We start from the raw sequence: 15132 nt of genomic DNA, 5'->3' as shown, positions 1-15132 counted from the left end.
ATAAAGTTACAATCCTGTCTGGTTGCCTGATTCTGTGGGGTGGCATGTACCCCTTTTCCTCTTGATTTGGACATAGGTGCTATTGAGGTGTTAACACGTACCCTGTTCTGACTTTTATCCAGTCTTCTTCTTGTGCGATCAGTGACTTGTACTCCTACTCCCCCTAATGACTTCCGGAGGGTTGGAGGGTGTGGAGGTAGCTTTTCTTGCGCCCTGTGAGTGTTCCCACTCTTATCACTGCCTGGTACTGGGTAAAAGGGGTAGGGCCCCCTCTCTAAAAGGCTATGTGGTTGCCTGCCCCTTGGCTAGTCCGTAGTCGAGTTTGGTCCGTCTGTTTATATACCTAGTTTGGGCCATGGCCAGAGTGATGCCGGTTTGTTAGTTACTGTGTGGAGTCTCTGTGGGTATATCACCTATTCATACATGCCATGAAGGGTTCCACTTACACTTTCCCTTGAAGTTCCTTGATTTGGGAAACTCGTTGCACCCTTTCCTCAGGCCTGCTTAGACTTGCCCAGGTGGGGGATCGTATGAGTGTCTACCTGCCCCTCTAACCCCCCTCCGCCCAAGATCGTGCCTCCACCCTATTCCGGGGTATGGTTTCCTTGAGCTGCACAGGCTTGGGGACCTGGTCTCCTCCCCTGTTGTCTTCCCCTTTCTTCCTGATTGTAGGGGTGCCACAAGATTTTTTTACCTTGTGGTGCATTCCTTGCCTGCCGCCTGTGCCCTTGGGCAGCTGTGGATCCTTCCTGTGGGGGCTCCTGCCCCGTCAGAACACCCCTGTCGCCTCCTTATCGTCCTCGGGTGGACTTCTTCCTTGGTGACCGATACGTGGGTCTTGCCCTCTTGCATGGAAAGCGGTCCGACTGTATTATTATGACTGATTTGCGCAGGTTCCCCGGACTCAATGGCTGATCTTTGTGAGGGGTACGGGTGTAATAGCTGGTCCTGGCTTGCTTCCATCCCATTGCTGGCTGAGTTTCCAAGCTTGTCTATCCCCCTCCTCCCCCTCCCCGTTCGGTCCCTACAATGATGCTGCCACCTCCACGTACTTCCGACGATAACTTTCCAACCTCAATTCCAGTCATGGAGAGGTCAATGCCATGTCCGTGGCTGCAAACGGAGCACTAATGGGGGGTGCATGCGTTCCCGGCCCAGCGTCTTGGAGACCGTTACCACCGCTGCCGTTGGTTCCCTCATCGCTGTCAAGTGGTGTCGTGGCTGAGAACCCTGGTCCCCTGGCACATAGTATCAGGTATCTCTGTATGTCCACTCCCCTTTAACTGATGCGGAGGGCCGGCTCTCTATTTCCTGTGTTGCTCCTCTCCATTGCCATGGGGGTGAAGCAACTTCAAAAGTTCCCTCTGGGTGCGGTGGAGGAGCCCGGTCCTCTGGTGTCTTTCTAAGTGGCTGGCGTCTTCTCCTCTCTTCGTTCCGGCACGCAAGGCTTAATGAATGCCACTGTTTTCCAAGGGTTGGCGGGCTGTATAGACGAGCAGTTGATGCTGTATCCAGATGGTAAACATGTGCCCCTTACGAACACTCCTAAAGTATTCTACTGCCCAAACACAGGCTAGGGCCTCATGCTTGATACAGAATATTTTCTTTCACTGGATATGAGAGTGCGCAAAGCATATGCCACGGTTCTGAGTTGCCCTCTGTGCAAGTGTGGACCCCAAGCCATATACTCTAACGTCGGCACGCGACACACACTCCTTGCCCATTTCAAAAGCTTTGAGTGAGTTGACCCTTGATTTCCTTTATATTCCCTCTGAGTACTTCTAATTCAGTTGTCTGAACACTCTTTCAAAAAGCTCAGCAAAGGATACATTTTGGGTGTGAAAGAATCCGCAAGCCTGGAATAAAATTCAGCAGGACTCAGGAGCACCACATTAACTGGGCTTGGTGCATGCTCTACGGCATCCACACAGCCACATTTTGGTCTAGCTCCCTCCTGAAATGGTGTGACCCAGGACTCCACTCTGGAACTTTAATCTTGCATTTGCCAGCCCTTATTCTTAGTTCACTATCACTCAGTGCCTCTAAAATGTGCTTCAATTCCACATCCTGCTCACCATCACTTCGTCCATAGACCAGAATGACATCCTGGAAAGCGACACCTGGAATGTTACGGAGGAGGTTAAACATGTTTTGAAAGATGAGGATAGCACTGGCTAATTCAATGTGAATTCTCTTAAACTGATAAAGCTCCTTGAGAGTGATGAAGGCCTTCACAGTCTTTGACATTTCATAGAGGTGAACTGGGTGGTATGCACTGGTCATGTCTATTGTGCTGAAAATATTGGACACCCGTAGCAGAGAAAGCACATCTTGGACGTTAGGCTTAGTGTAGACCCATGTGGTCCAAATGGACTTGTGGTGGCTGATTGACATATTTTACCTGAGTTTTACATCCAATTGTTTTGTAAGAACAGCTGCGGAAATCCACTCAGATCTCCGAGTAGGCTCTTATGTCCTTGGATACCATATTACAAAGTAAACACACTGTTATAGGTACCCTTCGCACCTTTACATTTCATGGGAATTGCATCCTTCCTTGAATTATTTTGTGGACCCATTTTTGTAACACTTAACTTCACCTTGATGACCCCAGGATATGAGTCGAAAATAATGTCAGCATCCTACTCACCTACACATAATATCTGCATCTTTTTCCTGAGAGTTTCATACCCAGCTAACCTTGATCTATCCACCCCAGGATGAGAGCCCCGTGATAGGAAGCAAACACCTTTGCTTGAGTGCTATGATCATTATATATCATGGTGCACATCATGTTGAATAAGATGTCAATCTTACCTCTGCTATACCCCACCACTAGAAATATGTCAGACTTTTGCATTTTACCCTGAACCAGGACCTCCCTGAAATCTTCCACTTGCAGAATAGTGCATATTGAACACGCGTCAACCATGACCATTTTGTTTGGGTGCCATTGAAGGACACCACACATCACAGCCACTGAAGATCATCAGTCATGGAGGCTTGCACCATCAAAAAAGTTTAACTTTCATTGCACCTTCCTATACAGTAAGTATTCTCAAAGTTGATACTGCTTCATTCGTGGCATAGCAAACCTGGGCGAAAATACCTTTTTTCCACATACTGTACAGCATTTATCCATGGTAAGACATTGTCCAAAGTTGACCATGTGGTCCAGGTCACCAAATCTAATTCATGGCCCTTTTATTAGCCGCTCTTAGATTCATTATGCCTTCTTCCTCCAGAAAATCCTCTGATATTTTGGGAGATCCGGGGGAATTTTCTGCCGTTGTTAAGTCTACGAAGGTACGGCAAGTTCGATCCTTCATCTTAGTTTGTAGATTGGTTTTCCGTATTTCTCTTTCTGCAATGGATGGGCTTGCAGTGGTTGGAGGAGCCGGTTTGTTTTGGATTAGCTTCTCTGTCGGAGGCAGACAAAAGACCAGCTGCTTTTTACTTGCCAGTTGATCTTTAGTTTTGTCCTTTGACTGCTCAAAAATTACATAGTCTCTGTTGCTCGTGGTCTCTGTCTCAGATACAATGCTTTTTTTCCCCCTGGACCACTGTAGATAGAGTCAATTTCTCTTCACTGACACAGTTGTTCCGTAATGGCCGGTTTATCTGCACTTCTCGTCTTTGGAGGTCATCCAGCTTGCAGGGGCGGTGCTCTTCATAGAGTCTTTTGACTGGGTGTTTGCACTACTGTCGGGTGCCGTCTCAATTTGCACTGGGGTCTCGGGTGCCAAAACTTGAGGTTTTGCTACAGAGGCCATTGATGTTTGACAGGCTACTGATTGAAGTGTTGTGTTTGTTGTCATTTGGCTATAGGGGAGATCATCTTGCTGGTTGAAACTTGTTGCCGGAAATGTGAATTCAGTTTGTGCTGCTGCCTTTAATTCTAACACTGTGATATACCCCTCGAGGTATAAAAGTTTGGTATGCATCATGGCTATTAGCGTGCTATGATCCTTTAACGTGTTGTTTATAGACTCGTATAGGTTCGTAAACGGTGCGAGTGCTATAGTGACCGCCGACATAATTGTAAAGATGTCCAGCTTCTTTTTCGAAGAGTCTGTAATGGTGCTAGACGAAAGATCACTCGACCTTTGAGGTCGAAGAGGAGTGGCTGGCGTTTGCAAATGCGAGTCCCTTCTTGTTGGTCACGAATAAGGAGGTGATTGCCCTTTTGAGGGCGTAGGTATCTTGTGATTGGATTTATTTCGATGGTCTGCCTGTGAGATGTCCAGATCAATAAGCTCTTCAATTCTTCCATTTTTTGTTTTAGCTAGTAGACCACATCTCACACCTAACGGGTGTGTGGTGTCTGAGATGTTTATATCTAGATTCTCACTGAAGGATTTTCTCATAGGGACTGTTTCTATTGGGAGGTCTGCACTGGTGGGTAGTTTCCCTTGCTTTGTGTCTAAGTTCTTTGGAATAAGTTGTATTTGCGGCATCTTCTGCAACCTCCCATTTTTGTCTGTTAACAGATTATTGATGGGTAACATTTGTGGTCTTTGTCGCTCCTGTGATGGCGCTGTTTGGGAGCTTGTCAGCCCTGTGTGATCGGGTAGTACCATGTCGGATGCCAGTTGTGTATCAATGGTCTTCAAGTCTGAACCTTGGTGTGGTTCCGTTGTTTCAGTGATGTGCACCACCTCTAGCATTTTGCTGTCGGTGATTTGATTGATTCTATCAAACTTGCGTTTGTGCTGTTTTCCAAAGAAATCTTTTAGAGTGTGTAGGGAACTTGTTTTCCTACTATCCACAATGGGTCCTTTTTGTTGCTGGGTGGTTTTCTTTTTAGTGCGTGGGGACAGTGCGTTAGAGTTTTTTGTGGACTGCCCCTGGGTTTGTCGCTTTTTTTTCCCCTCACACCATTTCTCGGTTGACCGGCGAATCGTTCTTTTTTTTTAGCGTTGTACTCTTTTCAGTTTTTTCTTGCTGGGGCCCTCCTCCACTGATGTTTTGTTTGTATTCATATTTGGGGACAGTGAAACATCTAACAACTACTTTGTTGTTCGAGGTCCCTCTAGGCGTTTGTCTGGCACGAAGTGTGGTTTTTACAAAGTTCAGGATCCTGGGAATGTGGGGCTATCGGCACCCAGTCTCGTGGAGGGGCGTGGACTTGAATAATCACATCGCGAGTAGGAGGGGCACATTTTCTACAGGCGCTTCCATCTTGTCCAGGGGGTCGCCAGCTGCGGCCCCCGAAGAATGTGCGTCGTCCTCAACACTCTGGGGCAGAATCTCTGCGCCGAGCTGAGGAATCATGGCCCCTCCCCCTGTGATCGCTGGGTCCACCGACTGCTGCTCCCCCTGGAAGCGGGCTGGTAACTCTCCCCGCTCTCCCTCCTCCGCCCCCGATGCTCAACGCCCGCTGTCCTCTGACAGGCAGAGCAGAGCCTTCAGCCGTGGGAAAGACGCCCATCGGCGGGATTCCGCGGGGTGGATGCGAAGGAAGAAGAGGTAAGGTGCTGGTTTCCACAGGCTCCATTTCTGAATTCTGTTGTCCTGTTATAGTCCCAGTTTCCACTTGAGCGCTTTGCTCGTCCCGTTTGTCCTGATGGCTTAGGTGGACCACAGGGGGTGAAGGTATAGTACTCTGACCAAACTTGCTGACTGATTGTAATTGCTTTAGAGGCTCTCTCGCCTTTTTAGTCGTGGTGTTATGTAGCGTGCTCAGCGTATCCCTGGAGAGTCTCCATGAGGGTGTGAGCTCTTTGCTGTCTCCTGGCACTAGGTTCTCCTTTACAGCCGTGATTGCTTTTCTTTCATTTCTTTCGTCGCCTTTGAGTTTTGAGCTTCGGAGTGTGCGGCCTTCGGCTGCCAGGCTCAGCAGAATAGCATCTATGGCGTCCATGTCGGCCAGGACTGCCAAGACTGCCACTCTGCCGCCTACTCCGCGGCCGCTCTGCGGCTGAATGGGGTTTTTATTAGTGCTCCTCCCCAGCACTTGCAGTAGAGACAGTAAACAGACTGCCAGTTCGGAATGTCAGGATACAAGCAGCAGGGACTGCCAAGACTGCTACTCTGCCGCCTACTCCGCGGCCGCTCCGCGGCTGAATGGGTTTTTTATTAGTGCTCCTCCCCAGCACTTGCAGTAGAGACAGTAAACAGACTGTCAGTTCCGAATGTCAGGATACAAGCAGCAGGGACTGCCCAGACTGCTACTCTGCTGCCTACTCTGCAAACTGTTGGGGCCCGGGGCATGGACTCCTTTGGGGCCCCCCTCCACCAGACCAAAGGAACTAAGGGATCTAGAATATCGGGTTGTGCCCCCACACCACCATCGTCATGATGATAAGCCATAGCTTGATATGCTGCCTCAGATCAAAATAAGCTTGCTAAACTCCCTTTCATTCTCCTTACTCTCTTCGTTTTTGCTGTGATCAGAATGATAAACAAGTAGCATTTCAAGGGCAACACAGCAGTCCACAGTTATGGTACTTGTGTTCTAGCATAGGTACAGGACACATGTAATCAATAATAGCCACGAATAACGTATACCGTACAAAGTATGACTGCAGGACACATTGTATGAAAAAGGAGCACAATAGACAAACGACTCAGATTAGCTGCCTCACAGAATGCAAAAGTTCTCAAGCATGGAAACAGGCAACCACAGAATGCAAAAGTGCTCAAGCATGGATACAGGCAACCAATGGGAAGAAAGGAGGAAGCCCACACATTCCACAGAGAGTGCTATTTGAAGATGTTGTATCCACACTGACTGATATTAGAAGAAGGACATGGTTTTTAAGTAGTGTTGCCATTCGAGAGCAAATAAACAATTGGATGTGGTGTGCAATATATCAATGCTCACTATGATTATAGAGCAAGCAACATTATACATAGCCAGTTACACTATAAGTGAGTCTTTTTTAAAGATCATAAACAGAGAACAAAATCACTCTGAATAGCTGACCATTTTGAAATGTTTAGGGATTGGCAATTTTGACATGTGAGGCAATACAAGATTAAATGAGATGCCCAGGATCACACATTGGTTAAGAGGAGAAACTGGGGTTCAAACCCACTCTGCAATTTCTACCCTTTACCATTTTATTTTCTAGTCCTTACCCTGAACTAACATAATCCTATTTTACAGAACTGACTTGAACAATATGCAAATCACATAACTCAACAAACATTTTCTTTAAACAAAATGGTATAAAGCATATTATGCAAAATGGCAATAATTCTAGCTTCATTGTCTCCATCATTATGGGAAGTATAGAAATATCAGCATATTAAAGGAAGCGATCTTAAAAGCCTACATATAGGTTTCTCTTTTGTATTTTAAAGCTTTAAATACACACCAAACACAGGCTTGACCAATGGTATTTAAAAACTTGCCTTTTGAGTTGCACAAAAAAGCAAACCGTTTTGTCCCATAAGCAGACCGGTTGCCAGAAGCCTGCAATATCTGGTCCGCTCTCTTGTCTAAGTCAGTTCCCGCCAAATGGCCTACATAATAGGAACAATCAGGTAATTGGCTAAACAATGGCACTAGTATGTGAGAAAAGCATGTGTCCATGAACGCTGCATAGATTTCTGGCAAAGCCAGGATTCAAGCATGAACACTTTTGTTCCACAGGCTGGAATTTTTATACATAATCACCTCTCTGGACTAAAACTATTCTCATCATTAGGGGTGCCTGCCTAGGTTTTACAACACCCCATTTAAACAAACCAATTTCTAGACCTTCACCATACTGATAATGTTTCTATAGCAACTGCACTCTGGTGCAGGTACATTGGTGATGATAACACCTGGTCTGCTAAAAATCAAAGTACATATTCATGCAAGCTTATGAAATTCATACATTGGAAAGACGGAGTCGGCCTTGCTGGAATTTAGTACTGTAATGTTGCATATGAACACATATCTCTGCAATGAGTGCTTGAAACACTGAGCTGTCCTCTGAACCATCGCAGCACTCAAATATGTTAATATCCATTTCAACTTTATTTATTTTGTATTTATTTTTATTTATTACATTTGTTACACGCCCAGACCCTGGCGTATCACGGCGTGGTTACAGACATCTTAGGCATTAATATTCCAGTACTTACATGTTGATGCACAGTATGACAGTAATACAGAATGACATTACGGAAAATGTTTGCATACATGTTGATGGGCAGTAATAAAGAATGACATTTCGGAAAAAAAGTACATACATAGGGTAAAACGGTGAAGGAAACATACATATTTACATTTTCTGGATCAGACCTCCGTTTGGTAGGTGACTATCTGGCCCTGAGGAGGCTGACTTGAAATGACACTGGTGCCATTTTATTGGCTATTGCACTTGATCAATATAATCCCCACAGAAAGCTGAGAATTATACAGGTGTTGTGCCGCACAAAATATGTATACCAAAGTGAACATAGAAAGAATAACGCAATGTAAATATCAGAGCAGAATGTACTTGTCCACAACAGACAGGCAACGTTCAGAGCCTCTGCAGCACACCATATACAATCCTGACGTGTGATGTTTAATTTTGGTGACTAATGGAAACTGACTCCTTATCAGGCTGCCTTCTGCCCCCCCCCCCGCTCCAAGGTGGGGGCCTGGGGCAAGTACCCCCTTTGCCCCCCCCTTAAAGACGTCTCTGCCCCCCAGTAGTTATCTCTGAACTCCCTTCCTCCCTCTTCCTATCATTTCATGCCTTCTTCCACCTCTCCTCTTGCTCCTCCATCATTCCTTCCTCTTTCTCTCCCGAACTCTCACTGTCTTCTGCTCACCATCCACCTTCAACTTCCCACACTCTCCCATCTTTTCGTCCCTATGTTGTGATTGGGCCTGAGACGGGACAATTTTCACACCTCTGTGGCAAGGGGATCATGATTTCCGATTACCTGGGCAGAGCCAACAACTGACTCATCATTTGTGCATGTTTGAAATTGGAGGTGTGCCAAGTCTCAATGCACAGGTTATAAACAAGAGAGGGTCCTGCCTGTAGGGATACTATTTGGTTGCACAACAATTCATAGTGCAAATTAAATTACAACAACGACACCCTGGCAGCATATTAGTTACTGACAGAATGTGCACGGCTGTGTCAAAAAATGTAGTGCATGCACTCCGAGTGAGTTACAATTTGTTTTTACTGGTAATGGACACATTCATTATTGAAAATAAACAAGGGACTAAAAACATTCTCTGTGTGACTGTACAACAGAACCCAAAGGGGTTCATAAGACAGGAAACAGGTTATGTCATAGTACACAGAGAGGTAAATATATCAGTAAAGTTCCAAAAGACTATATTTTGTACATGCAGGGCTGAATTACCTAAGTACATGAATACTCAAACCAGACATGTATCAGCATTACTTCATGCTAAGTGTACATGTGGCAATGAGATCGCAGTAGTGTTAATTATTCACACATGGAGTAGAGGGAAAAGAAAAAACACAAAAGAGATATGCAGATACAAATGCATTACTTCATGCAGGATTGCAATTTCTTATGAACACTAGATAAAAGTGTCGAAGATGAAGAAATAGTCCCAGAAAATAAAGTCCTTAAGGTACACACAGTTCTGCACCTAATGTTTAGGGAACGGACATCATATGTATATTTTGTTATTTTCAGGGGGATATTTTCTTATTAGACCTTAGGGGGGTCTGTTCGAGCCAGGCTGTAGGATGACCTTGTAGTAAGTCGACGTCTAGACTGTAAATCAAAGCCCCTAAAGGGGGTGGAATCAATCAGCAGCAAGAGAAGGTTATGCTGATGTTCACAAACGTTTCGGCAAATGTCATAGACAAGCCTTCTTCTGGAGCCACGGTGGTGATCCCCTGGACAGGGAAAGCAACCAGTGAGGTTGCCTAGCTGGCTGTAGAGTTGGGGGGTGGATGGCCTATGCTTAGGAAGACAATTTCGGGATGTCCACCATTCAAGGGTAGATGCTGGGGCACTTAAAGTCTCAATGCATAAAATAGGAGACCACCATCTTGGAGTCCGGAGGGCTCAAACCGCTCGTTGTCTGACTCCAACATGGTGCTGCTGAGGACCCTCCAGTGTGAGTCTGCACTGACCATGGGCACCCCCATTCCTCCTGTGCTGGCCACCAGTCTTTCTCTGCTTGCACACATGAGCCTCATATTTCATCCAGCGAGCTGCTCCTATGAAACTACCAGCTTGTGGTAGGTTTGGAGGCCATTTTCAGAAATCCAGGCATATCTATGCACGTTCAAACTTTACTATGTTTAACGTTCTGCGGCTGCAGGATGGAGGGAGGTGGCCCTTGGGAATCCTCCTTATGCTACCTCTGGGTAGACATCATGGTGCAAGTGGTCTTCCTCGACCCACACAGTCTGATTAACGGTTGATGATAGTCACAATTTTGGCCATCAGACTGTGCACTAAACTCCATTACTAGGGATTAATTTTGAGAAGGATCCCCTTTCTCCTTTCTGCATTAAGTGAAGTGTTGGCATTGGCAAGGATGAATGTGATTCTCTGGGCTGCCCACTCAACACCTCACGGCCTATTGTGGTATCTTGCAGTCTTTGCCAATTCCATAATCTTTGCCGGGGTCCCACCATATCCAAAGTTGGTCTCTTAGCATTGATACCAGGCCTTTTGTGCACCCTTACTGGGGTCCCTCTCCTACCATGGCAATAGGGATGTTCTTGTCTAAATATAAGTGCATTTGTCTGGCTTGGTGATCTTAGGCATTCTGATCACATGTGCCCTTTGGCAGTAGTGTCCATTTTAGATGTACTTACTTGTCAGTGTATACTAAGTGATGCGGGGGGGGGGGGGGCGGAAGCCATTCTTCGGATTTAGGGTTACTTGAGGAAGGGTCGAATCTTAATACCTCTTCTGGGTTTGTTAGCCCACTAGCAACATATACTTCAGGACCAATAGGCACCCTGACAAGGTGAAATGGCGGTATCATATCCAGCTCGTTCGTATGTACAGGACACCCATCTCAAGATTTCACATGTGAGGGCTGGATCCATTTTCGCTCTTAGCACCCTCTCGGCCAGAGGGTTCAGCAATGAATGTATACATTTTTGATAAAGCAACTGCTGCCTTCGCTCTGGGATGAGTGAGTGTGGAGGGAATGACACCAAGGCTCATTCTCTGATTGCAGGAAGTAGTAAAAATACTATAATCCCAGGAAGTTTTGTTATGCAGTCTTTTTCCTCTTTTCAAGCTCCGTGACATTCGGTTAGCCAGCATTATTTATTTTGCTTTACCTTTAGGTTCCCATAGCTACTGGCTAATTGAGTTTGTACTGCACTACGGTTATGAAATAGTGCATTGCTTAAAATGTACCTTGAGAAATATGCATTAATGCTGATGTTCATAGTGACTGACTTCAAGAGCTGTGTGAGGGTTAAGTGTAGAATTTGATTTGGAGGTCAATCCACTTACTCCACCTGCTCCACTTCCCTCCCACCACACTGCCCACTCCAAACGCTACCTCCAGAATCAGATTGTGAAGCCATTAGTTCCCATCATGCTGTGTTATGTGTTTGCCTTTCAATATGTGCTCTGTTAACTCTTAGGGTCATTTGTTTACTATACGGTGACCAGTTACAATTGGAGAACGTACCTATGAGCTGACAGTGGACACAGGCACTGCCACTTTGCACGCCTCACTCTAAGGAAGTCCCAACACATCTTTAAATCACAAGCTTGATGCTAGATTCCTGTGGCAACCACGTTGAGACCGATGCACACTTGTGTAGAATGCTGAACACTTTCTGTGACGTGAGAATGATTTGTAGACCCTTTTCTGCTCTAACTAGACCTCGGGCCTCATTAAGAGTATGGAGGTAGCCATGGTGCTATTAGCGCCATGGCTGCCTCCATACCGGGCTTCAATACCGGGTTCCTGCAATGAGGACTTACTGGGTCATTCAGATATAGGAGGACCTGGTAATTCCTCCTTGCAGGAACCCATCCCCATTCCCATTTGAGCCCCCATAGGGCTCAATGGGAATTGGGAGGGAGCTAATAATGGGCACATTACAACTGGCCCGTTATTACCTCCCTCTTCCCCTCGCGGGACCCGGAAAGGATGCCTGATTTTACCAGGCATACTTACAGGGTCCCGCAAAGGGAACCTCGTAATAGGTGCTCCCGTAATGAAGGGTGCTGGTCCCGTACCGCCACTCTTCATTATGGGAGCGCCACCCTTGTAATGAGGCCCCTCATAACTTATCCAATTGTGAAGAATGGGTGATGCGTTGCAGATGTTGTTCGAACTCCATTAAACTGTTGCACATGTCTTTTTCTGCAAATAATGTGCCTCCCTGGTGAAGAAACAAACATGAGTCCAACACCTAAATGTCGCTGGGGAATAGATTCAGTGAAGAAGACCCTTTAGAAAAGATCTTTCCAGTTATGATGTTGATGAATGCCTTACGGAACCAAGGATAGAACAAGCCATAAATGATTGGGTTGAAGGTGGAGTTGAAGTATCCCAGCCATAGGGCAGCATTGTATAGATCTTCTGGGGTTGAGAAGCCCAAGAAAGGGTCTGCTATGGTGAGGATAAAGAAAGGCAGCCAGCACAGAATAAAAACCCCCATTACTATACTTAACGTTTGTGCTGCTTTGTGCTCCTTTTTCTGTGGCACCTTGTTGCATCCCTTAGATTCATGCATTGACATGGTCTTCTGAGTGTCTATTTGCTTGGCTTGCTTGTTTGCCACAGTAAAGATATGCACATATATTCCGACCATCACAGTCCCTGGAATGAAAAAGGTTATCAGAGAACACATCACCCCCCAGATCTGATTGAATATAAGGGAGCAAAATCCTGTGCAGGTGATTGATGTGACGTAATCCTGTATTCCATCAAGGTGAATTTCTGATAAAACAAGACCAAAAGCAAAGACGCCTGGAATTGACCAGCTTATAAATACAAATCCCTCGGCTACTGATGGAGTTATTTTTGACATGTAATGCAACGGTTGACATACGGCATAGTAGCGATCAATGGAAATAAAGCAAAGGTGAAATATGGAGGCTGTACAGAGCATGATATCGCAGCATGTGTGTATTGTACAGAATAGGTCTCCAAAATACCAGCAGGATTCAATGGTTCTGACCATACTAAAGGGCATCACTACAAGACCCAGAAGGAAATCTGTGGCTGCCAGCGAAACGATCAGTAAATTTGTCGGTGAATGGAGTTTCTTGAAGTGGGAGATTGAAATTATGACAACCATGTTACCCCCGACTGTGAGTATTATGGAACCGAACATGAAGACATACATTGTTGTGAGACTAACTACCGACCTTGTCTTTTTTGCACAGGAAGTATTGATAAAGTCAAAACAATACAACACATTTTGAATCTTCAAGATGTCCGAATAATTCATTTCTCTGTAGAGCCGAATTTGTGATACGTTATCCAATCTACTTGTCCATTTTCAGATCTAGAAGGAAGAAAATAGAATCCAACTTCAATCCTTTGCATTTCTGACCAAAACATTGACATTATTACCGGCATGTCCTGTGCTACATCCATTTTATTAATCAGAATGTGAACTCACTCTACCAAAGAGGTACAAAGAAATTCCAACTGTTTCCTTCCAACGCTGCTATACAACTAGTTTACACATTTTAACATAGCATACGATAGTGGAAAATGTGCACATTAAAAATCAAGTGCATGAGTGGGTGTATGGTATAGTATTCTCATTCCTCTGCAATAGCAAACACTCCAACAAGGAAAAGTATTTCTGATTGATTTGCAAACTGTGAGACAGGCCTGGTATCAAGAGATGACATAGACAACAGATTATGAATTCAACAGTAAAAACTTCATTAAATATCAGAATGGTGTAATGTCTAACTTGCCCTATAGCTATGGTGGGGATGTTCCTACCTAAAGAAACCAAAGAAATGATATGTCTGTAAGTCCAAATACAAAGTATGTATGTGTCAAAACCTATGCTTTCCCTCACGTCTAATGCAGAAATGTAGTTTAGGGTTATTTTAACTCAGTTAATGTTCAAAATAAAGTCTGGAGCAATCTCTAGCTCCCATCACAAAGTCCAGGATAGAGTTGCAAAAAATATAGACTTCAAATGTTCCTTCAAGACTTGGGTTTCTCTTTCCCCAAGCTTCAAGCACTGTTTTACAAAACAATGTTCCAAAAAAGCTCAGGGTTCCCTTCCCCAAGCTTCAAGCACTGCTTTACAAAACAATGTTCCAAAGGAGCTCATAGTTCCCTTCCCTAAGCTTTAAGCATTGATTCATCAATCAAAGTTCTGAAGGAGCTCAGGGTTCTCTCCCCCAAATTTCAGGCACTGATTCACAACACAAAGTTCCAAAGGAGCTCAGGGTTCCCTTCCCTAAGCTTTCAACAGTGATCACAAAACAAAGTTCCAAAGGAGCTCAGGGTTCCCTTCCCCAAGCTTCAAGCACTGATTCACAAAACAAAGTTCCAAAGGAGCTTGGGGTTCCCTTCCCCAAGCTTCAAACACTAATTCACAAAACAAAGTTCAAATATTCAGCTCTCTCTTGTTTCAGGGTTGCTTTCACAATGCTCAAAGATTCATTGGGGCTTCCTGGTCCAGGCATAGTTGACAGGCCGCATGGCCCAGCCACTACAAGTCGCGCAACCAGTTGCCTTTGCCCCAGCTTTCTGTCACCATGACTTAAATTGCTTTGGTGGTTCACAACCAACTCAGAAGACTTAATAGTTCATAGGTTAATGATTTATCTTTTTTGCCACTTCTTTGGTTCTGTTTCCCAACTTCTACTTTGTTGTTTTGATTTACAACCTTTATTTCTATTTGTTTTGTGAGTTTGGCATTTTGCTCACACGTCACTGGCTCCCCTATGGTGATCATTAACAGCTTCCATTCTGTTTTCAACAGTATAGCTGTTCTTATTACTTTGTTAGTGTCCTTAATTATTCAGAGACTTTTGAACACGCTCAGTTTCCTCAAACGTGACCACTCTGATATATTGTTTCCACACAATCAGTTTTCAACCTTGCATTCGGTTCATTTAGTTTAAGACTTTTGAGAACATGTCGATTGCACATGACCACTCCAATACAATGTTTCAGTAACTTTTGATGTATTAGATTGTTAACATAGCATTCACTTATTCTTGCTCTCATCACATCTCGTAGACATT

General features: G+C 44.9%; 1 protein-coding gene across 1 annotated transcript; it reads right to left on the bottom strand.

The window, feature by feature from the left end:
* Positions 1 to 12317: 12317 nt before the first annotated feature.
* Positions 12318 to 13361, bottom strand: LOC138452903 (trace amine-associated receptor 4-like). The gene has a single exon (XM_069605248.1). It carries the CDS (start codon positions 13359 to 13361, stop codon positions 12318 to 12320), a length of 1044 nt encoding a protein of 347 aa, XP_069461349.1.
* Between the last annotated feature and the right edge of the window lie 1771 nt (positions 13362 to 15132).

This window comes from Ambystoma mexicanum, chromosome 4p (assembly GCF_040938575.1).
Source record: "Ambystoma mexicanum isolate Mex_15411 chromosome 4p, UKY_AmexF1_1, whole genome shotgun sequence".
NCBI lineage: Eukaryota > Metazoa > Chordata > Amphibia > Caudata > Ambystomatidae > Ambystoma > Ambystoma mexicanum.
The sequence above is the reverse complement of the archived record's forward strand: the minus strand, read 5'-3'. Positions and strand labels throughout refer to the sequence as shown.